The sequence below is a fragment of the Pelodiscus sinensis genome, chromosome 13, assembly GCF_052426305.1.
Source record: "Pelodiscus sinensis isolate ZL-2025 chromosome 13, ASM5242630v1, whole genome shotgun sequence".
In the NCBI taxonomy this organism is placed as follows: Eukaryota; Metazoa; Chordata; order Testudines; family Trionychidae; genus Pelodiscus; species Pelodiscus sinensis.
Genome location: NC_143064.1, coordinates 49,635,834 through 49,660,815, shown reverse-complemented (window position 1 = coordinate 49,660,815; position 24,982 = coordinate 49,635,834). Strand labels below are relative to the sequence as shown.

Below are 24,982 nucleotides of genomic sequence, written 5' to 3'. Positions count from 1 at the left end.
TATTCCATTGCATAGGAAAGAAAGTATGGCAAGAGACAACCTACGCTTAAGCAGGAGATCCAAGAGGGGTCATATAAAAAGTGGAAACTAGGTCAAATTACAAAGGATGAATATAAGGAAATAATGCAAGTATGCAGGGCAAGATTAGAAAGGCAAAGGCACAAAAAGAGCCAAATCTGTCTAGAAACATAAAGGATAACAAGAAAACAGTCTACAAATCTATTAAAAACAAGAGGAAGACCAAGGACAGGGTAGGCCCATTGCTCAGTTGAAGAGGCAGAAACAGTAACAGGAAATTTGGAAATGGGAGAGGTGCTTAATGATGTCTTCGTTTTGGTTTTTACCAAGAAGATTGATGGTGACAGGATGCTTATCATGGTGAATGCTAGTGGAAATGGGGTAGGTTTAGAAGTTAAAATAAATAAAAGGATATGTTAAATGTTACTAAGAAAACTAGATGTCTGAAAGTCACCAAGACCAGATTAAATGCATCCTTGAGTACTCCAGGAGCTGACAAAGGAAGTATCTGAGCCTTTAGCTATCATCTTTGAAAAATTCTGAAAAATGGGAGAGATTCCAGAAGACTGGAAAAAGGCAAATATAGTGCCCATCTATAAAAAGGGAAATACAAGCAATCCAGAAAACTACAGACCAGTCAGTTTAACTTCTGTGCCAGGAAAGATAATGAAGCAGGTAATTATGGAATTCATCTGCAAATATCTGGAAAAAAATAAGGTGATAGGTAACAGCCAGCATGGATTTATAAAGAGCAAATCATGTCAAACCAATCTGATAGATTTATTTGATAAGATAACAAGTCTTGTGGACATGGTATACCTAGACCTTAGAAAGGCATTTGATACAGTCTCACATGATCTTCTTATCACTAAACTTGGTAAATACAACTTAGATGAGGCTACTATAAAGTGGGTGCATAACTGGCCGGATAACTATTCTCAGAGAGTAGTTATTAATGGCTCATAATCGCACTGGAAAGACATAACAAGTGGGGTTTTGCAGGAGTCTATTTTCGAACCGGTTCTGTTCAATATCTTCATCAATGATTTAGCTATTGGCATAGAGAGTATGCTTATTAAGTTTGCAGATAATGCCAAGATGGAAAGGGTTGCAAGTGCTTTGGAGGATAAGGTCATAATTCAAAATGATCTGGACAAAATGGAGAAATTGTTTGAGGTAAACAGGACAAAGTTGAATAAGGACAAATGCAAAGTACTCCGCTTTGGAAGGAATAATCAGTTTCACACAGTGTCTACGTCTAGACTGCAAACCTCTTTCAAAAGAGGCTTTTGCGAAAGATATTTTTGAAAAAGCCTCTTTTGAAAAAGAGTATCTAGACTACAACCAGTACTTTCGAAAAAGCAAGTTGCTTTTTTGAAAGAGAGCAGCCAGGCAGTCTAGATGCCCGGTTTTGAAAAAGCACAGTTTGCATTCAATAGTGCCTTTTTTTGAAAGAGCACTTTCGAAAAAAGGTGTTATTCCTTGTAAAACGAGGTTTTCCACAGTCAAAAAAACTGCCACGTATTTTCGAAAGAATGCAGCAGTGGTCTAGGTGCAGGGGAAGTGTTTTCAAAAAAAGGCCTTTTTTTTTTTTCTAAAAAAACCTCTGTAGTCTAGACACATCCATACAGAATGGGAAGTGACTGTCTAGGAAGGTGTACTACAGAAAGGGATCTAAGGGTCATAGTGGACCACAAGCTAAATATGAGGCAACAGTGTGATGCTGTTGCACAAATAGCAAACATAATTCTTGGATGCCTTAATAGGAGTGTTGTAAGCAAGACATGGGAAGGCATTCTTCTACTCTCCTCTGCACGATTAGGCTTCAGTTGGAGTATTGTGTCCCGTTCTAAGCACCACTTTTCTAGAAAGCTGTAGAGAAATTGGAGAAGGTCCAGAGAAGAGCAACAGGAATGATTAAAGAGCTAGAGAACATGGGTATGTCTACACTACAGAGTTTTGTCGGAAAAACAGCCGCTTTTTCCGACAAAACTTGAGTTACGTCCACACTGCAATCGCGTTCTTCCGAAAGTAAATTGAAAGAACAGAGAGGTTTTTCCAGAGTTAGTAATCCTCTTTCTATGAAGAAGAAGCCTTTTTTCTGAAAGAACTCGTTCAGAAAAAGGCATGTGTGGACAGGGACGAGGGAGTTCTTTCAAAAAAGGAAAGGGGAAAAGGCACAGGTGCCCAGGTGGCCACTCTGGCCTTAGTACTCACAGCTTAAATGCGAGATAGCATCCATTCAGTGTGGACACTATCTTTTGAAAAAGCAGATGTGCTTTTGTGTGTGGAAGGTCTCTTTTTGTGTGGAATTTTTTTTAGAAGATCTCTTCCAAAGAAAGGTTTTTCCAAAAGAAGCCTGCAGTCTAAGCAGAGCCCATGAGCTATGAGGGAAGACTGAATGAATTGGGCTTGTTTAGTTTGGAAAAGAGAAGACTGAGAGGGGACATGCTAGCGGTTTTCAAGTATCTAAAAGGGTGTCACAAGGAGGAGGGAGACAAATAGTTCTCCTTTGCCTCTAAGGATAGGACAAGAAGCAATGGGCTTAAACTGCAGCAAAGGAGGTTTAGGTTGGACATTAGGAAAAACTTCCTGTCAGGGTGGTTAGACTCTGGCATAAATTGCCTAGGGAGGCTGTGGAATCTCCAGCTCTGGGGGTATTTAAGAGGTGGTTAGATAGGCATCTATTAGGAATGGTCTAGACCAGGAGTTCCCAACCTGGGGTACGTGTACCCCCAGAGGGTACAAGAAGCTTGTCAAGAGGGTACGGGGAATATTTGGTAAATAACTAGATTATCCTAATTGAAATATTCCAAAAGTAGTAGTGTTAGTGAAAAAAGTTGTGGATTCTAGAGTCTAGAATTTATTTCCTTTCATATTGAATAGGGGGTACGGGAAAATTTACTAAGAGCCAAGGGAGTATGGGGACCAAAAAAGGTTGGGAACCCCTGGTCTAGACAGTGCTTGGTCCTCTATGAAGGCAGGAGCCTGGACTCAATGACCTCTCAAGGTCCCTTCCAGTTCTAGTGTTCTATGATTCATATCTGAGCCCTTGAAAGTGTCAGAGGAAAGCATTTGCTAACATATTCCATGCCGGACTACCTGCATCATGCTGGGCCTGGAGGTAGAAAACGTGGACTTGCGTGCACAAGCATGTCAAGCCCTGCCTTGCCCTCCTTCCTTCATGTCAGAAGTCACCAGTGTGGTGTCCTGACAGATTTTGCTTTGTTGAATGCTGATAATAACCATGCAGACACATGCATTTGCCCCCTATCTGTGCTGCCCTGGCTTTGCACAAGTAGCCAACATAGCAGACCCTGAGAGAACCTCCAATGACCACAAAATCTGGGATGGAGGCAGGTAGTCCAGGACTGGACAATCAATGGGGGCTCTTTAGGGTCAGAAGAACGTTAAAGTTTGACTTAGTATCCGCATGGGAGAGGAGAAATGCACATGCAGAGGGTCTCTTCTGCCTGCAGATCAGGTAGCATGACCCCCAAAACAATCAGAAATAGAATCCAGGTCTTCTAACTCCGATTTCTCCTGCTTTAACTAGAAAGCCTCCTGATCTGTCAGCTGTGTTCCCCACTCCCTCCCTATGTGAAATGCTTCTCTGTAATTTATTCCTGACATGGGGAGTGAATGTACTTTGCTAAATGGACCTCCAGGTCATCCAGATACAATGTCACTTACAACAGTGTCTCTTTGGGTCTTTTGTTTTGGCAAAATGCTTTTTGGTGAGAATTTACAGCAGCTCTCAGTGTATCAATACATAACATGCATTCATGTTTTCAGTTACCACTCCCAAGCAGAGCACACACCAATGAAGAGCTCGGTCCTGCTAACCAGCATGTCCCTGAAAATGCAGAAGCCATATCTGATGGAACATGCTGGGAACTAATGAGTAGAGTTAACTGAAAAAGCAGTTTAAAATAATTTTTTTGACATTTTATACTGTTTTAAAAAATTTTTGATGAATTTTTAGGAAAACAAATTCTATCAGCTATAGTATCTAGTATCTAGCTGGCTGAAAATGTTTTGGTGAAAATAGGTGAGATTTTATTTTTATAAAAAAATTAGGGCAGGGAAATAGAAAAAAAACTAAAACTGGAAAATTCTGAGCAGCTCTACACATAAGCACCATCTCATGGAAAGCTCCCAGGACCACAGAAGCATGCTTGGTTGTGCCCGAGTGTGAGGGCTGAACTGGATGGCTTTTTGAAGTCCCTTAGTGCTCTACACATCTATGATTTATAATTGTCCCAGGCAGGGGTAGTCTGTGGCCAAATCCAGACCACAGACACTTTTGTACAGACTCAGAATATTTTATTTATCATCATCATCATAATCATCTCTGGACCTTGGCAAAAGAAAAAGAAGAAGAAGAAAAAGAGAGAGAGAGAGAGAGAGAGAGAAAGGATCACCGTTGGTCTCAGGGAACTCTTCAGAGAGCAAATAAGCAGTGTCTGCAGGGCCTCATGGAGAACGTCATGTGAGAAGACACATTGGTGCTCATTTCTAAATGCTGGAGAATTTTTCAAATGAAGAATCTCTCACCCTCTTGAAATAACTGGAACAGGAGCTTCTAATTTAGACTCCCTTCTCATATGCAGCAGCAGTTGGTTTGGACAGCAGTAGCCCATCCAGCTTTAAGCTGTTTGCAAGGCTTTTGCCCCCAGTTCTCACCAGTCTGCCTTTTCCCCAAACCCTAATCCATTAGAAAGTATCTAGCGTCTTTACTGATGTTAATAGCCTAAGGCCATCAGGAAAAAACAATCACACAGTCTACCAAACCAAATGACTCCAGTTGGCAATAAGAACATGTTTACAGTATGACACTTGTAATGCCTCGGTATTTATTAGAATTGTACATAGTGGTTAAATAGGTGCTACAGAGCAATCAACAACAATGAAGCAAAAAATATAATGAATTGAAGCTTATTCTGCAATGCTTTGCAAGAGCATATCCAACGGCAGAGAACTATTGAATATAGTTAACAATTATCTGTGTGTATCTTCTGCAAAAGTGCACAAATAGTAGTGTAATGGTGGTGTATTTTAAATAATCCCTTGAGGCTGGGAGTGCCAGACTTGCAACAGCAGTCTTGCAACAAATAGTGCCCCAAAGATATCTATCTTGTCCTAACAAAATACAGGGCTATGTAGCAGTTTAAAGACTAACAAGATGGTTTATTAGATGATGAGCTTTCGTGGGCCAGACCCACTTCCTCAAATCAAATTGTGGAAGAAAAGAGTCACAACCATATATACCAAAGGATACAATTAAAAAAAAGAACACATATGAAAAGGACAAATCAAATTTCGGAACAGAAGGGGGATGCGCGGGGAGAGGAGGGGAGGAGGTAAAGATGATTCTTACCAACAACCGCAGGACACACCACACTAATACCAACCCCGGTACCTTCCCTTGCAACAAACCCCGTTGCCAGCTTTGTCCACATATTCACTCTGCTGATACCATTATTGGACCTAACCAAGAGAGTTATAAGATCAAGAACACATATTCCTGCGCATCCAGAAATATAATTTATGCTATCATGTGCTGAAAGTGTCCGTCTGCTTTGTACACTGGACAAATGTCTCAGACACTTCGCCAAAGGATCAATGCCCACAAAACAGATATTAGACAGGATCACAAAGAAAAAACAGTTTCTTGCCATTTCAACCAGAAAGGACACTGTCAACGACTTAACTACCTGCATCCTGCTTCCGAAGCCTTTTAAATCTGCACTTGAAAGGGAATCCTCTGAACTGTCATTCATGCTAAAATTCGACACTCTACGCCGGGGTCTCAACAAAGACCCCAGTTATCTTACCCATTACAAAGATAGCTTCCCCAATTATCACCTCTAATACCATTAGCTCACAGACATTTACCTTCCTCCCCCCCCCCCCCCGCATCCCCCTTCTGTTCTGAAATTTGATTTGTTCTTTTCATGTGTGTTCTTTTTTTTAACTGTATCCTTTGGTATATATGGTTGTGACTATTTTCCTCCACTATTTGATCTGAGGAAGTGGGTCTGGCCCACGAAAGCTCATCTTCTAATAAACCATCTTGTTAGTCTTTAAAGTGCTACATATTCCTGTATTTTGTTTCAGCTACACCAGACTAACACAGCTACATTTCTATCACTATCTTGTCCTAGCTACTCTTCCAGTGATTCCCAAGGTTCTTCAAGCCAAGATTTTCAAAAGTGATCAGTGATTTGGGGTACCTCAATTTTGAGGTGTCCAACATGAGACACCTCATGTTCAGCTGTGCCTGCTCAAATCCTCATTGTTGCCTTGGTTCCCCAAGCCACAGATACAGCCACAATTTTAAGGTCAGAACTTACATGCGTTCCAGGGGCAGAACTCTTACTGATTTCAATGGGAGTTCTACTTAGGGAGTGCTCCTAGGATCATGCCCTCATGCCTGATTAATAAGCACGACTGCTAGAAGAGGTTGTGAAGCACTGTGCTCTAGAAAAGGTTACGTTGCTGGGCTTTTGCATGCATGTCAGCCCCTATCACAGGGCACATAAAGCGTTTCATAGGTAATTATTGTCTCCGTATTAGCTCTATTGCTTTCTAAGATAATACAATATATTTTCCTCCATACTTGGAGCTATATTTTAAAGTAAGATGGCTAAGTATTCAGGGTTTGCTGATCAACAATTTTAATGGCATAATTCTCAAAGTCTGAATATGGGAGCTAAAAATTACTTGAGATCCCTATTTTTAGTTATGTACAACTCTTGTTACCACCTCAGTTTGTGATTGTGTACATCAGTCACTGCACTCAAAGTTAAACTAGAATTCCAAGTGAAAAAATGTGCAAGTTCTTCAAAACATGCAGCAGACATGTGTGCTGCTAAAGGAAACCCCAAAAGAACAGGAAAAGAAGGGAAACTGAACCTGACATGCAATTAAGGCAAAGCCAGTCTCCAGGTTCTTCAGAAAATCCATTGCAGACAAGAGGGAAGCAATTGTTATTTTCCCTCAGAATATGGAGATGAAGCCTCTCCTACAGCTAGATTCAGCCTGGATACATTTCCATGGCCCTAAGCTTGGGCTTTCACACCTCTATTACCTATTGGCAGCCTGACTGATGGCATCAGATGCAGATGTGTGCCTACTATAAAAATCAAATAAAAGCGAAGATAAAAGAGAATCCTAGCACATCAGCCTCAGAGATATGCTTCTGATTTCCTGGTTGCTGAGTACCCACAAATTCCACTGAAGTTAATGGTAGCTGGAGTACTCAGAAGCTTTGAAAAATCAGGACATTTCTTTTTTGCAGAGGACACTGCCTTTTCTTCTTAATGTTGGCACGTCTCTTGTGTGCTGATGACAAAATAAACTAGTGGATGTTAAACTCATCCATTGTGATGAGATGGTGAGAGGAAAATAACTCCAGGAAAGGGGGAGCAGGAGATTTGGTATCTTAGTCAGCCAGTCATGCACTGCTGGATGCAATCCCATACATATTGCTGAAGAAGTCTTCCAACAGACTGGCTCCTTCAGTTTTTCAAGACCTAAGATCAAAGAAGAGAAGTTGAGTGCAAGAACAGGGTGCTACACAGAAAATGGCTTTACAGAGCTAAAGCAGATATAAGCCTAGGAGGAGTGAGATGCTTAGTTTTATCTAAGCAAAAGTGACAGTACAGCAGTCATGTGTGCAGTGAAGCATGTATACAGATAATCAGAGAGAGAACCATTTCTGAGCTTATTGTAGTGTCAGACGCCACTCGTTTTATCTTATGTTTGCTCCTTTTATTTCAAGCTAGCAACTACCAAACAAAATCAATCTATTTCCTTTAGGGTTGGCAAAAACTATAGCACAGTTTCTTAGATTTAGACTTTTTCATACTATTTTGAACCCCCCCCCCCAAATCTTCACAAGCAGGAATCATTTCACCTACCACTGCAGTGCTGCCACATCTAAGTGGGAATTGGGCAGCTCTTTAACAGTGCACAGCAACACTGCACCCCAGGTTATTACAGGAAAGCAGGAGGAATATTATGTCCAGCTGATACTGAAGAAGAGATCCATGTGCAAATGTCATTTTGTTCACTAATCAAGCCAGGTTTCTGCTTGATTTGGCCACCTGAGATCAAGAATTCTTCATTTCTAGAGAATATGTCTGAAGTGACTTGCCCAGTTATGCAGATCCTTTGAACTAGCAATATATTTCTGTAAATCAGGGACTTGCAATAACAATGCAATGGCTGGGGCTTAGTGCCTTCCATCGTGGGTCAAGAAGATTCTTGTGCACATGAGATGTGCAGAACTGTTGACCACCCTATAACTGCCAGTGTACTCGCCATTCTTTATGCTCTCCATGAACTAGTGTCCATCCAGTCATGCCACCACTGGAAAACATGGCACTCACCTAGAAAAGCTTCTCATAGCACTGGTCACAGTGGACAATGTCACGATGAATAAATATTTTATCCAGGAGGTCACCCATTGCCTTATGGCAAATCCCACACTATGGAAACAAAACCAGTGGATTGGATGGTTACTACTATAGAACTCTACTTAGATGCATATATAGGAAGAGAATTGAGAAATGGATGGCAATTTCTGTATTTTTTAAATGAACTTAAAGCTGGTGAAAGTTGCTGGATTAATGGCCCTGGAAACTAAAAACCTCTGCTTCTGTACAGTACAGAACAAGCTATATCACAACAAGCTCCATTTATGCACCTTCCCACCTCAATGTGTGTCAACCCAGAGGAATGCATATCAACTTCAGGAAGAAAGCGACTGTCAGTCTCCATAACACACCCAAAATTCAACCTCTCTCCTTGGGTTGCTAATTGTGGGGATTGACTTTTTGATGCAAACAACAGTCAATTGTGAATTAAGGCCACCAACTAAATTCACATTACTCACCTGATATCAACAAGTTTCAGTCACTATTGGCTATAAAACATTTCGACTGTTATAAACCCTCTGAGCCACCTAGTGCTTGACAATCACTGCTTGTATGGTCAATTTGGTGTTTAATTTCACTGGATTATAAAATCAGTTAAATCACCATGATAACAAAAGGATCTTCTAGTTCAACAATTAGTTTATACAGTGGCTGGAGATAATTTTTGTGAGCACTTTCAAAATCTGCGGTCACATGACTTCCTACTCCAAGATGAAGTATCACTTAATTTTTTTCATATCAAAATTTGAACAAATATTACCCTATGATCCCTTTCCCAGCCCACAATCAGTTTCCCACAAGACTCCCGCTCCAGCTCCATTACATAAAAACATGTAGAGAATGACCTTTAGTAATAATGTCCCTTACCCTAAAGCAGTATTCATGGCAGTAAACATTGAGATGTTCTATCATTATTTTAGGGCAATCTCGGATCTCACGGCCACAGTAAGTGCAGACTCCTTCACATGACCTGTGGGTTGGACAAGAAAGGACCCATGAATCACACCACCTCAAGAACACAAACCGTTCCTGTCCCAGACTACCACACAGTATGAAAGAAGACGACTATCCACATGTCTTGTCTGTGCCAGAAGTCAATACAAACGCATGTGTGAGGTAGCAGGTTTGCCAGAGTTGAAACACAAAGAGTCCTATGTAAATATCCCAACGCAGCATGGCAGCAGGAAGCGGTTTCAACACCACCCCCAGTTACTCTGTGGCTGATGCGCTTTATTCTTCTTGGACATTTCTAACTTTTTTTTACAAAGAAGCCAAACAAAAGAGCCTTATTTTTCTGAACACCTGCATATGATCTAAAAGAGCGTATATAGGAACGCCTGAAAGAACGTTTCTGTATAATGTGCCTTTGGGAACATTCTGCTGCAAGGAATTGTTTTACCTTGGGGCAGCACTGCTGTGCAGGTAGCTGGCATTACTGTAGCTTGCTCTCTCTTTCTCAGACAAATCAACCAGACTGCCACTGCAGAACAGAGGGAGGGAGGGACCATTACTTAGACAGTCATGTATAGGAGTGGAAACATTAATCAGTGCAGAGCATCCAAAAATTCTAACTGGGTCACAGTGCTGCAGACCAACTTCCCAGGTGCCTCTTCTCCAACAGGAGGGTCACCCCTAGCCTATTAAATAACAACTGACATTTTCTGAAAAGTGAGTTCCTACTAAGTATGATAACAAGGCTGCTAACCAAGGTATATGCTTTTGTGAACTGGGCAGAGGGAATGTCTACAGTAGAAGCTGCGCACAGGCTGGCTTACCCAGCTAGCTTGAATCCAACGAGGTGGATAACTATAGAAAAGACTGCACAGTGTGGGCCTCAGAATGGGCAAGCACGAAGGCTGGTGCCAAGCCAATATGACCCACACTGAAGCTCATACTGTGCTGCCTTCACTTCTATTGTTACTTACCGTAACTGGAATCAGCATAGCTCAGACAGGCTGGCTTGGGCACAGTTTTTGCTGGATAGATACATTCTGAGACCACTAACTCATTTGCATAGGCCCTGGGCAGGTGAAATTCTGGCTCCACTGAAGCCCATGAAAAAACTCCCACTGATATCAGTGGAGCCACAATTTCACACATGGCATCCTAATAACACTTTAGGTTAGGATATCATTACTACTGATTATAGTATATCTGCCAATACCAATGCTATGAGATCAGCACTCCACAGACAAAAGATTCAATTCTTGCCCCAGTGACCTTCACATTTGTTTACTTTCTTAAATGCAATTGAATTAGAACTACAAATAGAAATACAGATATTCCAAATATAAAAGCACATCTTGAAGTTACTAAGGCCTGCTTTTGAGATCAGAATAGCTAGAAACTGACAAAAGTAACATTGCTGTGGACAGGGAGTTATACATTCTAGTGCTGTCCTGAGTGAGGACAAAAGCACATAGGAACAGCCGTACTGGGTCAGACCAAAGGTCCAACTAGCCCAGTAGCCTGTCTACTGACAGTGGCCAGCACCAGGTGCCCCAGAGAGGGTGGACCGAAGACAATTATCAAGCAATTTGTCTCCTGCCATTCTTCTCCAGCCTCTGACAAACAGAGGCCAGGGACACCATTTCTATCCCCTGGCTAATAGCCTTTTATGGACCTAACCTCCATGAAATTATCTAGCTTCTCTTTAAACTCTGTTATAGTCCTAGCCTTCACAGCCTCCTCTGGCAAGGAGTTCCACAGATTAACTACATACTGTGTGAAGAACTTTCTTTTATTAGTTTTAAACCTGCTACCCATTAATTTCATTTGGTGTCCTCTAGTTCTTCTATTATGGGAACTAATAAATAACTTTTCTTTATCCGCCCTCTCCACACCACTCTTGATTTTAAATACCTCTATCATGTCCCCCCTCAGTCTCGTCTTTTCTAAACTGAAAAGTCCCAGTCGCTTTAACCTCTCTTCATATGGGACCCGTTCCAAACCCCTAATCATTTTAGTTGCCCTTCTCTGAACCCTTTCCAAGGCCAAAATATCTTTTTTGAGGTGAGCATGGCACGTATGCATTTTAGCAAGGTGTTAATGTTTACCAGATGAACATGAACAGAAAGCAAAGAAAGTCAAATGCTGCTCTCAATTATAGTGGTGAGAATCTGGAATAACTTCACCAACTTTAAACAAAATTTAAAACACACTGGGCTACGTCTAGACTGGAATGATTTTCTGCAAATGCTTTTAATGGAAACGTTTTTCGTTAAAAGCATTTGCAGAAAAGAGCGTCTAGATTGGCACGGACGCTTTTCTGCAAAAGCACTTTTATGGACCATTTTCGCGATCGGGGCTTTTTTGCGCAAAACAAATCTGAGCTGTCTACACTGGCCCCTTTTGCGCAAAAGGGACTTTTGCCCGAACGGGAGCAGCATAGTATTTCCGTAAGAAGCACGGATTTCAGACAGTAGGAAGTCAGTGTTCTTGTGGAAATTCAAGGGGCCAATGTAGACAGCTGGCAAGTTTTTCCACAAAAGCACTTGCTTTTGTGGAAAAACTTGCCAGTCTAGACACAGCCACTGTGAGTTTTGTCTTGAACATAGATAATTTTCAATCAAAATACGCATATTTTTGACAGAAAACCCACAAAAATATTTTCTCACCAAATACAACCACTTTTGCAAACATGCAATGAAGCCCAACAGCATCACACACTGAGGTTTGGGAATTTCAGTGTGACTGTTTCTTTCCTCTAACCCTAATAGACTCAGTTCTGCATCTTCACTGTGGAGTGAGCCATACCTGCTGTAGTGTGGAGTGGAAGATAATTCACGGCTGTTCACATATTCCTTCACAAAGAGGATCCCTTTGCTAGAGAAGGATGGAGACAGTAACAGAAACATTCACATTAGAGGAACTAATGGAAGTGTGGAAAAGTGAGAGAGACTGTTGGTACAGCTACACTGTGGGGTTTTTTCTGAAGAAGGTATGCAAATTGCGCTTGCCCCCTTATTCCTCCTAAAACGATGTTTACAAGCTTTCGAAAGAGGAGTTCCCCCCCCCCCCCCCCCCACATTTTGGAAAATACTCTTCCGGAAAAAAAAAAGAAGGTGGTATGCAAATGCAAGCACAATTTGCATACCTTCTTTGAGCCCCCCTCCCGCAGTGTAGCCGTATCCTCTGTGTGTGTGTGTATATATATGTGTGGGTAGGTGCGCACACACGCATGTGCATTAGAGAGAGAAAGTGGGATGCAAGTGCTATTGGATTATCACTGAATCTTAATTTATATTCAGTTTGACCATTTCCAATAATCTCAGGATGTAATAATCATTACCTATCTCTCATTCTCTTTGTCCTGCAACATTAAAACCCTTCTATAGTGATACTCAGTGACCTTGCCAATTGATTGTTATCCTTTGTGCTGTTTTTCCTTGAAGATCAGGAAGCTGAATCTCCTTGCACTTGTCCCGCCTCCCACTTTGTAATGCTTTCTTCAAAGTGACCTGCCCCCCATCTGTCTGCACCTGTCACAAGCCACCCCTGCACAAGTCACCTTGCTTGCCAGCACACTGTCAGAGCCTGTGAGAACGAGCTCCTCTGAAGCCAAGTTTATGCAACTCTTCTTTCTCCACAATTCATTTTCATAGCTATCTTTGCGGCTATGACTAACCCTTTCTTCGATCATCAAATTAAGCTAAGGAAAGACAAACAGAGCCTTTTTCTTTTTCATAGACTTTCCAGAGCAAGCACCTCAGATGAGCAGTCTCTGCTTGCCCAGCAATTGTCATAGACAGTGTGGCAGTGAGTACAGGGCACTGCCACACTAGTGAACAGACGCCCAATTTGACAACTTAGCAAGGAGCTTGAAAGCTACAGCTAATTTGCATCAAATGGACCAATTACAGCTTTAAGATGCAGCCTGTGGAGACTAAGTGCCAGCATGCAATACCCCATTTATCTGACTAGGGCACCGTGGTCCTTGCAGGCCAACCAGCTTCCACAGTGAAGCTAAGGTGGTCTATATGCTTCAGTGCTCCACTGTGGGTGTATTTTGGTCTTGCCTAGGCTATGCTATGTCTTTTTAGAATTACCCCTCCTCAGAAATGAGTCCAGCTTGTCAGATGGCCTGTGACCCAAATGGAATCAGAGCCTTCCAATCTGGGGCTAAAAGAACAGGGCAGAAAAGTTTGCAAGCTGCATGATGTCATTCCATATTCCAGAGCTCATAAGGTATTCATCAGCTACATGAAACAGAACAGGGGAAGTCTACTCAGTGAGCCAAATTCTAGCTTTATCTTCTGTCTCTATGATGCCTAGCACCACAACACTTAAACACGGTGTATATCCAGAAGGCTCCCATTTCACTGAAGCAGGAGCCATTCACAGGCATCAAGCCCAGGATTCTGCTCTTAGTGAAGATCTGTGCATGAGAACAGGAGAATTACTCAGAACAACAAACAAAAGTAAATTTCCTCCACTCTGTACCTTGCCCTGCTGGCACTGGACTTGTGTCCCATGGTTGATGGACTGGGGTGCTGAGAGCTGGCGACTGACATGGAGACTCTCTCACTTGTAGTTGAGGGAAGCATGTATGAGGGGGAAAAAGGCTACAGACACCTGAAACCTGAATCACAACAGATGCCAGGTCTGCATGCTAGGGGAGAATGGATAAGCACGAAAACAATGACATTGTTTCAAGGATGTGACACACTATGAAGTTCCTCCATTGCATAAAATAACATCCTGATTGATATTTTGTTACAGGTAAGATAGGTGCTTGTTCCTTCCCAAACCTGGCACACACAACAGCTTAGAAAGAGGCAGCGCTTCTCAGAAGATTAATGCTTGGCCAGCACAGCAAATGGAGGGTCTACAAAAGACCAAAGGTCATACAGAATCATGTAGCTTTCTCTGAGATGAGAGCGCCATGGCTAGGTGGACAACTGGCACATAACGTTCTGTACAACAGGAGATGGAAGGGAACTACCTCGCCAGCATCCTTGGCACAAACTTTTATCCATAGAAAAAGAATGCAGTGGAACCAAAAGTGCCCACAGAGAACAGAGTGGACCATGATTGTTAAGATGTTACCAGAAATAGCCATGCCTACCAACCTGTATGGAGCATAACTAATCTGCCTTAGAAGAATCCTGTTTAGTGTCAGACTCTGTAGTTCTAGGATATCTAGGAATTCCACACTTGATGTTCATACCCACAGGAACATAAGAACATCATAAGAACGTAAGAATGGCCATACTGGGTCAGACCAAAGGTCCATTTAGCCTAGTATTGTGTCTGTCAACAATGGCCAATACCAGATGACCCAGAGGGAGGGAACACATGATCATGTGATCCCTCTCCTGTCATCCATTTACAGACAAACAGAGGCTAGGGACACCATTCCTACACATCCTGCCTAATAGCCTTTGATGGACCTAACCTCCATTAATCTATATAGCTCTCTTTTGAACCCTGTTAAAATTCTAGCCTTCAACGTATCCTCTGGCAAGGAGTTCCACAGGTTGACCGTGCTCTGAATGAAGAAGAAATTCCTTTTGTTTGTTTTAAACCTGCTGCCTATTAATTTCATTTGGTAACCACTGGTTCTTATACTATAGGAATAAGTAAATAACTTTTCCCTATTCACTTTTTCCATACCAGTCATGAGTTTATAGACCTCTATCATATCTCCCCTTAGTCTCCTCTTTTCGAAGCGGAAAACTCCCAGTCTTTTTAATCTCTCTTCATATGGGACCCATTCCAAACCTCTAATCATTTTTGTTGCCCTTTTCTGAACTTTTACCAATGCCAATGTATCTTTTTTGAGATGAGACGATGACATCAATACACAGTGTTCAAGATGTGGGCACACCATAGTTTTATATAAAGGCAATAAGATATTCTCTGTCTTGTTCTCTGTCCCCTTTGTAATGATTCCTAACATTTTGTTTGCTTTTTTGACAGCTGCTACACATTGAGTAGATATTTTCAGAGAACTATCCACAATGACTTTAAGATCTCTCTCTTGAGTAGCTGTAGCTAAATTAGTCCCCATCATATTGTATGTATAGTTGGGATTATTTTTTCCATTGTGCATTATTTTACATTTATCAATATTAAATTTCATTTGCCATTTTGTTGCCCAATCATTTCGTTTGGTGAGATCTTTTTGAAGCTCTTCATAGGCTGCTTTGGTCTTAGCTATCTTGAGCAGTTTGTTATCATCTGCAAATTTTGCTACCTCATTGTTTACCCCTTTCGCTAGATCATTTATAAATAAGTTGAATAGGATTGGTCAGAGACAGAACCTTGAGGGACCTCGCTAGTCACCTCTCTCCCCTCTAGAAGTCCCTTCTCAAGACCCACTACTCACAATACATGTCATGCTGTGCTTGTAGGGTCTTAAATGTTGTGAAGTACTGTAGAAAAGTTCACACAGTACCAATATGGGAGCCAATATGACTGATCATGGGTTTTGTAGAGATAGTATAATGTGGATTTTGTGTTGCATATGGGGAGCCCACCAATGGAATAACAAAAAGTTTTCACCAAACATCTTGTAGATGAGGACACATCATAGCCTCATCCTGCTTTGCATCTGCCAGGAACAATTAATCTAGATTAAAGACAGCCGTATGCATCCCAGCAGGTACAAGTGGCTCTAGTAGTGGCAATCATTTTTTTCCAGATCGTGAGTAATCACATCACCTTATGACCTATCTCTGCCTTTGTCAAAATCTCAACTCTGCTTCCTGCCTCCCATTCCAAAGCAGCTGACTGAAGCTTCACCCATGGCCATCAACAGCTCCATCCCTTTACCTATTACTGGGGCAGGAATGGGGGTTGTACAGCCACAATGCAGGAGCTGCTGGCATGGGATGCTGGCACCTAGGAGCTGCAGCCCCATGTTCTACTCCTCTTGCTGACATGGTTCCAGGGAGAGCCCTGCAGTTGTGTGGACAAGGCTCTCTGCACCTCTGGGTATAAATCTGTATCCATTCAGAGCTATAGAAATGAACAGCTCTCTGACTTGGACATGTGATTCCTTTGCTTTGTGCACTGTAACAAGTTCCCCCTGAGTCTCAGTAACATAAGGCAAATTTCCAGAATACCAAACTGACCTACTGACATTGCACTGTGCCAGAGTGGTGAGGAGAAACCCATAATCTGGGGATGTCTCATGCATTTTTTTGTTGCTATTTATTAATGTTACAAAATGCCTGCAGGCTACAACTAAGACCAGGGTCCCATTCTGCTAGACTCTGTGCAATCATAGCCAGAGGCAGTATTGGCCCTAAAGATCTTAGAGCCCAGAGAGACAAAACAGGCACAGGGCAGGAGAAAGGTGATGGGGGTCTTTAACTATCCAGAAGTATGTTGGGAAACTAACACAGCAGGGCACCGGGCACCGATTATCCAGTAAGTTCTTGGATTGCATTGGAGATCATTTTTTATTTCAGGAGGTTGAGAAAGCTACTGAGGGGGGGAAAGCTGTTCTCGATTTGATTATAACAGATAGGGGGGAGGAACTGGTTGAGAATTTGAAAGTGGAAGGCAGCTTGAGTGAAAGTGATCATGAAATCATAGAATTCATTATTCTAAGGAATGGTAGAAGGGAGAACATCAAAACAGAGACAATGGATTCCAGGAAAGCAGATTTTAGTAAACTCAGACAGCTGGTAAGCAAAACTAAGAGGAAAAACAACTGAAGAGAGTTGGCAGTTTTTCCAAAGGGACATTATTAAGGGCCCGAAATCAAACTATTCCACTGCACAGGAAAGATAGAAAGTATGGCAAGAGACAACCCTGTCTTAACCAGGAGATCTTACATGCTCTAAAAATCAAAAAGGGGTCATATAAGAAGTGGAAATTATGTCAAATTACAAAGGATGAATATAAGGAAATAATGCAAGTATGCAGGGCAAGATTAGAAAGACAAAGGCACAAAAAGAACTAAATCTAGCTAGAGACATAAAGGATAACAAGAAAACAGTCTACAAATCTATTAAAAGCAAGAGAAAGACCAAGGACAGGGTACGCCCATTGCTCAGTGAAGAGGCAGAAACAATAACAGGAGACTTGGAAATGAGAGAGGTGCTTAATGACTTCTTTATTTTGCTTTTTACCAAGAAGATTGATGGTGACAGGATGCTTATCATGGTGAATGCTAGTGGAAATGGGGTAGGTTTAGAAGTTAAAATAAAAAAAGGATACGTTAAACATTACTTAGAAAAGCTAGATGTCTGAAAGTCACCAGGGCCAGATGAAATGCATCCTCGAGTACTCCAGGAGCTGACAAAGGAAGTATTTGAGCCTTTAGCTATCATCTTTGAAAAATCCTGGAAAACTGGAGAGATGGAAAACTGGAAAGAGGCAAATATAGTGCCCATCTATAAAAAGGGAAATACGAACAACCCAGGAAACTACAGACCAGTCAGTTTAACTTCTGTGCCAGGAAAGATAATGAAGCAGGTAATTATGGAATTCATCTGCAAATATCTGGAAAAAAATAAGATGATAGGTAACAGCCAGCATGGATTTGTAAAGAATAAATCGTGTCAAACCAATCTGATAGCTTTCTTTGATAGGATAACGAGTCTTGTGGATAAGGGAGAAGCGGTGGATGTGGTATACCTAGTCTTTAGTAAGGCGTTTGATACAGTCTCACATGATATTCTTATCAATAAACTAGGCAAATACAACTTAGATGGGGCTACTATAAGGTGGGCGCATAACTGGCTGGATAACCGTACTCAGAGTAGTTATTAATGGTTCTCAATCCTGATGGAAAGGTATTACAAGTGGGGTTCCGCAGGGGTCTGTTTTGGGACCAGCTCTCTTCAATATCTTCATCAACGATTCAGATATTGGCATTGAAAGTTTGCTTATTAAGTTTGCAGATGATACCAAGCTGGGAGGGGTTGCGATTGCTCTGGAGGATAGGGTCATAATTCAAAATGATCTGGACAAATTGGAGAAATGGTCTGAGGTAAACAGGATGAAGTTTAATAAAGACAAATGTAAAGTGCTCCACTTAGGAAGGAACAATCAGTTTCACACATACAGAATGGGAAGTGAGTGTCTAGAAAGGAGTACTGCAGAAAGGGATCTACGGGTTAGAGTGGACCACAAGCTGAATATGAGTCAGCAGTGTGATGTTGTTGCAAAAAAAGCAAATATGATTCCGGGATGCATTAACAGGTGTGTTGTGAGCAAGACACGAGAAGTCATCCTTCCGCTCTACTCTGCGCTGGTTAGGTCTCAGTTGGAGAATTATGTCCAGTTTTGGGCACCGCATTTCAAGAAAGATGTGGAGAAATTGGAGAGGGTCCAGAGAAGAGCAACGAGAATGATTAAAGGTCTAGAGAACATGACCTATGAAGGAAGGCTGAAATAATTGGGTTTGTTTAGTTTAGAAGAGCGAAGATTGAGGGGGGACATGATAGCCGTTTTCAGGTATCTAAAAAGGTGTCATAAGGAGGAGAGAGAAAACTTGTTCATCTTGGCCTCTGAGGATAAAACAAGAAGCAATGGGCTTAAACTGCAGCAAGGAAGGTTTAGGTTGGACATTAAGAAAAAGTTCCTAACTGTCAGGGTAGTCAAACACTGGAATAAATTGCCCAGGGAGGTTGTGGAATCCCCATCTCTGGAGATATTTAAGAGTAGGTTAGATAAATGTCTATCAGGGATGGTCTAAACAGTATTTGGTCTTGCCATGAGGGCAGGGGACTGGACTCGATGACCTCTCAAGGTCCCTTCCAATCCTAGTATTCTATGATATGCAACATTCAATAGTACTCTTAGTGATGTTCTGACCAAACTGGTGCCAAGAAATTAAACACAATTAAGCACACTAAGAGAATAAAATCCCAGCTCTCTTGTCATTATTAATAGATGTATACAATCATACAGAGTTTTGCCACTGCCACTAGTGAGGTCAGGATTTAATTGAGAGTATGTGTTAGTTCATGGAAACAACAGGGGAAACAAGAAACATCCAAGATAACAAGCATGGGTTTAACTGCACTGGCTCCTTACCTTGCTGAGTTGAGGTCAAGCTCCTTGTGCCTCCTGGCTTGAGGACTCTCCTGACTGGTTTCTCCGCTAGTTGAAGGTCTCTCTTCATAATCTGGGGCAATCCTGACACAGGAAGAAAATGCCTATTAAAGCCTTAAACACTTGCATCTGAACCAGTCAAGAGTCAATTCAGTGCACTGAGAAAGAGGTCAAACCAGGCTATTTAAAGAGTGGTAAGTAGCTGCATGCTAATGTCCTAATAGCCTGACGCCACAGGCTTTGACCCACCTTATTGTAACTCCCTCTCTTTCCACTGGTCAAGAAACAGGCTTTTGCAACAATGTCTTTATTAGAGAACAAACCAAGACTAGAAGAGGATGATACAAGTATGAGGCATAACAGCAAACACTCCCTTGCTCCTTACCTTGTCATGTTCACATTGGGCTCATTGTACTCTGCACATCGTGTAATAATGCTGCTGTCTCTAGATGGGGAGCTTCTAGAAGGTTATTTTGGTTTGCAACATGCCACTGGAATTAACCAGGGGAATTAGAGTGTAAAGAAACACTCTTTGTGAGACTTCTGCATTAGAATATCATGGGGCCCTCGTACAGCAAGAAGCCCATCTCCTCCACAGCTTGTGTGGAAAATGGAGAAAAAATATGCATATCAAAAAAATAGTAATTTAGAGATTGTGTGAACTGGGTCTCAAAACAAGGCAAATGAGCAGCAATGAGAGTAACACCTTCCTTGATCCAAATATCCCAGAGTCTCAACATCTCTTGGCAAAGCTTATTGGAGTGTGTTTCTCTCTGTCTGTTTACACAGTAGATTGCAGTCATGTTGTTGGCTAGTATCAGGACTAACAAGCCCTTGATGTGCAAGCCTTATGAACTGCTCAAAGTTCAAAGACATTGATATGAAGAGCTGCTTTTCATTCTGTCCATAATGCTTTGGTTTGCAAGTCCCCAAGACATGCAGCACACCCTTTCAGAGAGGCATCTGTATTGATTGTCTTGGCTGGAAGAGGGCAAAAAAACAGTACACCTCCACATATGGTGTTCTGGTCCATCCACCAATGTAGGGACCATTAAACCTCTTTGAACTACACTAATAGGGTGAGAGTTGAGAGAGAGGCACAGCTGGTCTGAAATCTCTCATGGGAGAAAAGCCATCACATTCATAGAATTGAGTAGTGACCCAATTAACTTGATTTTCTGTGTTGGGTTTAGTGAGGATTTTCCTTTATTCAGTACGAGTACCATTGAAATGATGGCAGTTCAACTGGTGGAACACTGATGCCTCATGCTAATCAGTCATCTAGGTAAGGGAAGACATGAATTTTCTTTAAGTAGGCTACCTCTATCAAATGCAAATTAGGCCAATGACAGGCCAATGGGAAATATTGTGCATTGATCAGGCTGGACCACTACTATGAATCATAGAACCTTTCTGAGACTTGGCACTAGTGCCACATGCAAGTAGGTATCCTGAATATGGAAGGCAGCAAATGAGGTGCTGAGATCAAAGGAATGAAGAATTGATGTTAGGGAATTGTGAAATCATATGTATTTTGATGAACCTGTTGAAATGTATGAGTTTTAGAAGTCCTCCCTCACTTGGCGATCATGAGTAAAACCCCCTTCTAGTCTCATAGTACTTGGGATGCAGTTGTCTGTCACTATGACTTCCCAAGCATTGAAGAAATGCAACAACTTGTCTCCAAATGGGTGAAGGGTCTTTGCTAGATGATTGCAGAGTACTTCATGGCTGACCCCAGCTCACTGAGGATGAGCCAGCTGATTTAAATGGGAGTCAGAGCATTTTCTGGGACTTGTGCTTCCTCTCAAAATATCATGCTGCTTTGGTGATTATAAAAGCTGTATGTAATATGCTGTAATATTTTTGAGACTGAGCTCTATTATGATTCATTCTGGGAATCTTGGGGTATAAAGCCTCAAAGAGCATAGAATAATGTAAGAGTTAATGAATATGAATTTCATCAATAATGTTGGAAAACAAAAACTGGCCACCAAGAGTGAGTATCCATGGCTATGTCTACACTGTGCTGGTTCTGCACAAGAAATATGCAAATGAGGCTAAGTGTGGAATATCACCAAGCCTCATTTGCATAATTAATAAGCAGTCACTTTTTGCACAAGATGCTTTTGGGCAAAAAGGACCCATCTACACTGCTCCTTCTTGCACAAAAACCCCCTCTTGTGCAAGAGCCGTTTTTCCGCTTTTTTCCCCTGGAAAAACGGCTCTTGTACAAGAGAGGGTTTTTGTGCAAGAAGGAGCAGTGTAGATGGGTCCTTTTTGCGCAAAAGCCTTTTGTGGAAAAAGCAGCCGCTCGTTAATTATGCAAATGAGGCTTGGCGATATTCCACACAGCCTCATTTGCATATTTCTTGTGCAAAACCAGCAAAGTGTAGACATAGCCCATGGTTTTCTGGAAGTCCAAGGTGAAACATGAGTTCTCTCCTCTTCATTGTTGCAGAGGCCGTGACCCTACAAGTGACTACACCAAGTGCAAAGTGGAGCAACATCTTGGCCATCAAGCAGCCTTCTGAAAAGAAACCTCGGAATGCCTTCCTCACACTGCAATAAAACATGCCCAAAAATGTGAATACTGCATTCCAGTTTACAAAGTCATAGCTAGCTAATAGCACTTGCTGGTTCATCATGCACAACTGGAGAGAGGAGGCAGAATATCTTTTTCTCCCTAATGCAGTGGTAGGGAATCTCTAGCCTGCCAAACAATTTAATCCAGCCCTCGGGGGTTCAGCAGCAGTGAAAGGCTGCGGGAAGTTCCGGGGGCCACTTTAAAGAACTCCCTCAGTGTCCACTGCACCGTGGGCCAGGCACTTCCGGCTCCTCTCCTTCATGTAGGGGAGGCTTGTGCAGGAGAACAGGCTGGAGGGGGAAGCTCCTTGTGCTGGAGCCCCTGTGCAAACAGGAGCTCCTCCAGCATTTCTGTGCTTGCCACACTTGCCCCACACTGGGTGGCCACGCAGCAGTGAGGAACAGGCTGGAGCTATTTCCCAGCTTCACGCAGCTGCAGAAGATGCCAGCAACAACTACTCTTGCAGGTAAGGAGGCGTGTGGGATTGAGAGGGAAGGGGGAGGGGAAAATTCATCCCCAGAGTGGGGGGGAAGGGAAGCCCCTCCCCTGCATGGAGTGCTTTTAGGGAGGAAGGGGCAGCCAAATATGGGCAAGCTCCAAAAGCCCTTCCCAAACTCAGCCACCACACTAAAATTCTAAATAAAAAAAAAAAATCACACCACATCAAGGATGTGCGCGTGCCTCACTTTTGGGCAGCCCTGACTGATATCTCTGTGGGCCAGAGGCCCTTGACCCAAAAAGGTTCCCCCGCTCCTGCCCTAATGAATCAAGTCTTCTGGACTTTTTTTCTTTGGGAGTTGAGTTCAACTTCCCCTCACATGTCCTCTCACTGGCAGCAGCAGGAGTTTGAGAAAGGTGGAGGAGGAGGGGAACGCGGTAACTGCCTGAAGCCCTTACAGCAGGGCATGATACCATTTATCGGTGCACTTTGATGCGATCGTGAGGAGGCTGGTTCTCCAGGGTTCATTATGAGATAGGCTACTCTCCCTCCAAAGAACTGGCCTCTGGAGAATGTCCAAAAGCTTGAAATGTTCTCTTGCATGTGCTCAACTTGTATATGCAAAGCCACAATCATTCTCCTCAGCAGCTCTGGGTAAGATTTATAATCCTTTGAAATCAGAGAGGAGGAGTCAGACTACTGAGTCATCAGCGGAGGGAGACTGGAGACAGGCTGACAGGAGCCAATGGAACCACCTGTGGTTAAACTGGTTCCCAGGCAAAGGTTCATCCTACAGAATAGGCTGCTTAGTTGGCTCGGGAAGCTAACCTGATGAGCAATTTGGCACTCTTCCCATTGGCTGGGCTGATGACAGAGACTAGGGGGATGAGGAAACAACCTAGGAGTTCCAAAAGGGCTGCTGGGGGAGTGCATAAAACATGGGTGACCAACAGTTTGCTATGGGGACAATCCTATCCCAGGACTGATGCTTCTTCTGGGGTGCTTAGAAGACTTGCTAGCTTGTGTGTGCCTAGGCAGGGATGAAAATCCTGGAGCACTCCAAATCAAGTCTATGAGGACCCATCCAGAGGAGTGTGCCTGGGGTGCCCCAGGCCCGTTGGGCTGATTAGGCACTTGACTTCTCTGTAGCCCACTGTGAAGAGGCCAGGACTGGTATCGATGTAGGCATGATAGAGCCACAAATGAGTCACAAGTGGTGAGGGAGATTGTGTTGAGACTCAGTACTGGGTGTGGCGTAGAAGGGGGGCAAGGGCTCTGGGTTGGACCCAGGGATGAGGGGTTTGGGATGCAAGAGGGGACACCAGCTTTGAGGAAGGGCTCAGGCCTGGAAATGGGGGGATACAGACTCTGGGCTGGGGGTATGGGCTGGGGATGAAGGTTTTGGGGTGCAGGAGATGGCTCCATGTTTGGGGGGGGTCTCAGAGTGGGACAGGAGGTTGGGCTTATCTGGGCAGCTCCTGGGTAATGGCACCAGGACAGAACTGCACCCTGTAACTGGCCAGTAGGTCTGGATCTGGTGGGGGTGGGGAGAGAACATGAGGCTGTGCATGCTGCTCTCCTCTGCAAGCACCACTCCCCCAGCTCCCATTGGCTAGGAACCAGCTAATGGGAGTGCAGAGCCAGTGCTCAGGTTGGGGGCTCCTTCCTAGGAGCCAGACTTGCTACGGGCAGTTCAGCGCTGCCCCCGCCACGGCAGCTCCCTCTTGGGGATGATGGGGAGGAGCCTCTTTCTCCCAACAGTTCTGTGTTGGTGCTGGGGAAAGGGCGCCTCTTCCTCAGCCACTGCAGCTGAGAGGGGAGCCTTTCTCCTGGCCATGGCAGCTCTGTGCTGGAGCCAGTGACAGGGGCGCCTCTCCCCCAGCTGTGGAATCTTTGTGGCTTGGGGAGAGGCATCTTTTCCCACTGAAGCTCTGAGTCCAGAGTCCCTGTGCCAGTGTGTGGGGCTTAATGGGAAGCTGAGCAGCTGCATGGCGGTGTAGCTTAGAAGTACTTAGGGCATGTCCCTGGGACATGCCCGTTGGCTATATGATATTTGGGTGTCTCAGGTCTAATTAACATGAGAGAGACTGATGTTTTCACCCCCACTCTTGTAGGAAATGTACTGTTACCAGCCAGTGGTGAAGATATCCCATAGATGGCATCACTGCAGGAAAAGATTTTATTAGCCTTGTGTGTGTGTGTGTATAATGTTCAGCACAAAACAGGGCCTGAATTCCCTGGCTCCTTACTGTGCTCTGTTCAGGTGCAGGTCAGTGTGCTTTCTTGTAGGAGGACACTCAGCTCGGGTTGTAGACATGTTCTTCTCAGCATGCTCTGTAATGCCCTCCAAGGCAGAAAGCCTAGGGGAGAAAGCAAAGAGGTGTGCTTAAAAACATATGGAAAATTAATCTATCGGCCTGTGTGGAAATCCATTCCAAAGCTACGAACCATCAGGCTGAAAGCCAGAGAGATATGCTTGAG

At 43.1% G+C, this 24,982-nt stretch overlaps 1 protein-coding gene across 10 annotated transcripts in view; it reads right to left on the bottom strand.

Annotated features, from left to right (window-relative positions):
• Window positions 1–6,023: 6,023 nt before the first annotated feature.
• ZNF185 (zinc finger protein 185 with LIM domain) overlaps window positions 6,024–24,982 on the bottom strand; it is a 78,106-nt gene continuing 59,147 nt past the window's right edge. For 7 of the 10 annotated variants that reach the window (XM_075941212.2, XM_075941216.2, XM_075941215.2 and 4 more), the window contains 7 exons: window positions 24,751–24,861; window positions 19,458–19,559; window positions 12,219–12,287; window positions 9,862–9,942; window positions 9,330–9,432; window positions 8,415–8,513; window positions 6,025–7,556 (listed from right to left, as the gene is read on the bottom strand). In XM_075941212.2, coding sequence (XP_075797327.2) covers window positions 8,415–8,513; window positions 9,330–9,432; window positions 9,862–9,942; window positions 12,219–12,287; window positions 19,458–19,559; window positions 24,751–24,861 — 565 coding nt within the window. In that variant the 3' untranslated portion in view covers window positions 6,025–7,556. Of the gene's footprint in view, window positions 7,557–8,414; window positions 8,514–9,329; window positions 9,433–9,861; window positions 9,943–12,218; window positions 12,288–19,457; window positions 19,560–24,750; window positions 24,862–24,982 lie in introns of all 10 variants that reach the window. The other 3 variants (XM_006111329.5, XM_075941213.2, XM_075941214.2) reach the window with 1 other exon arrangement.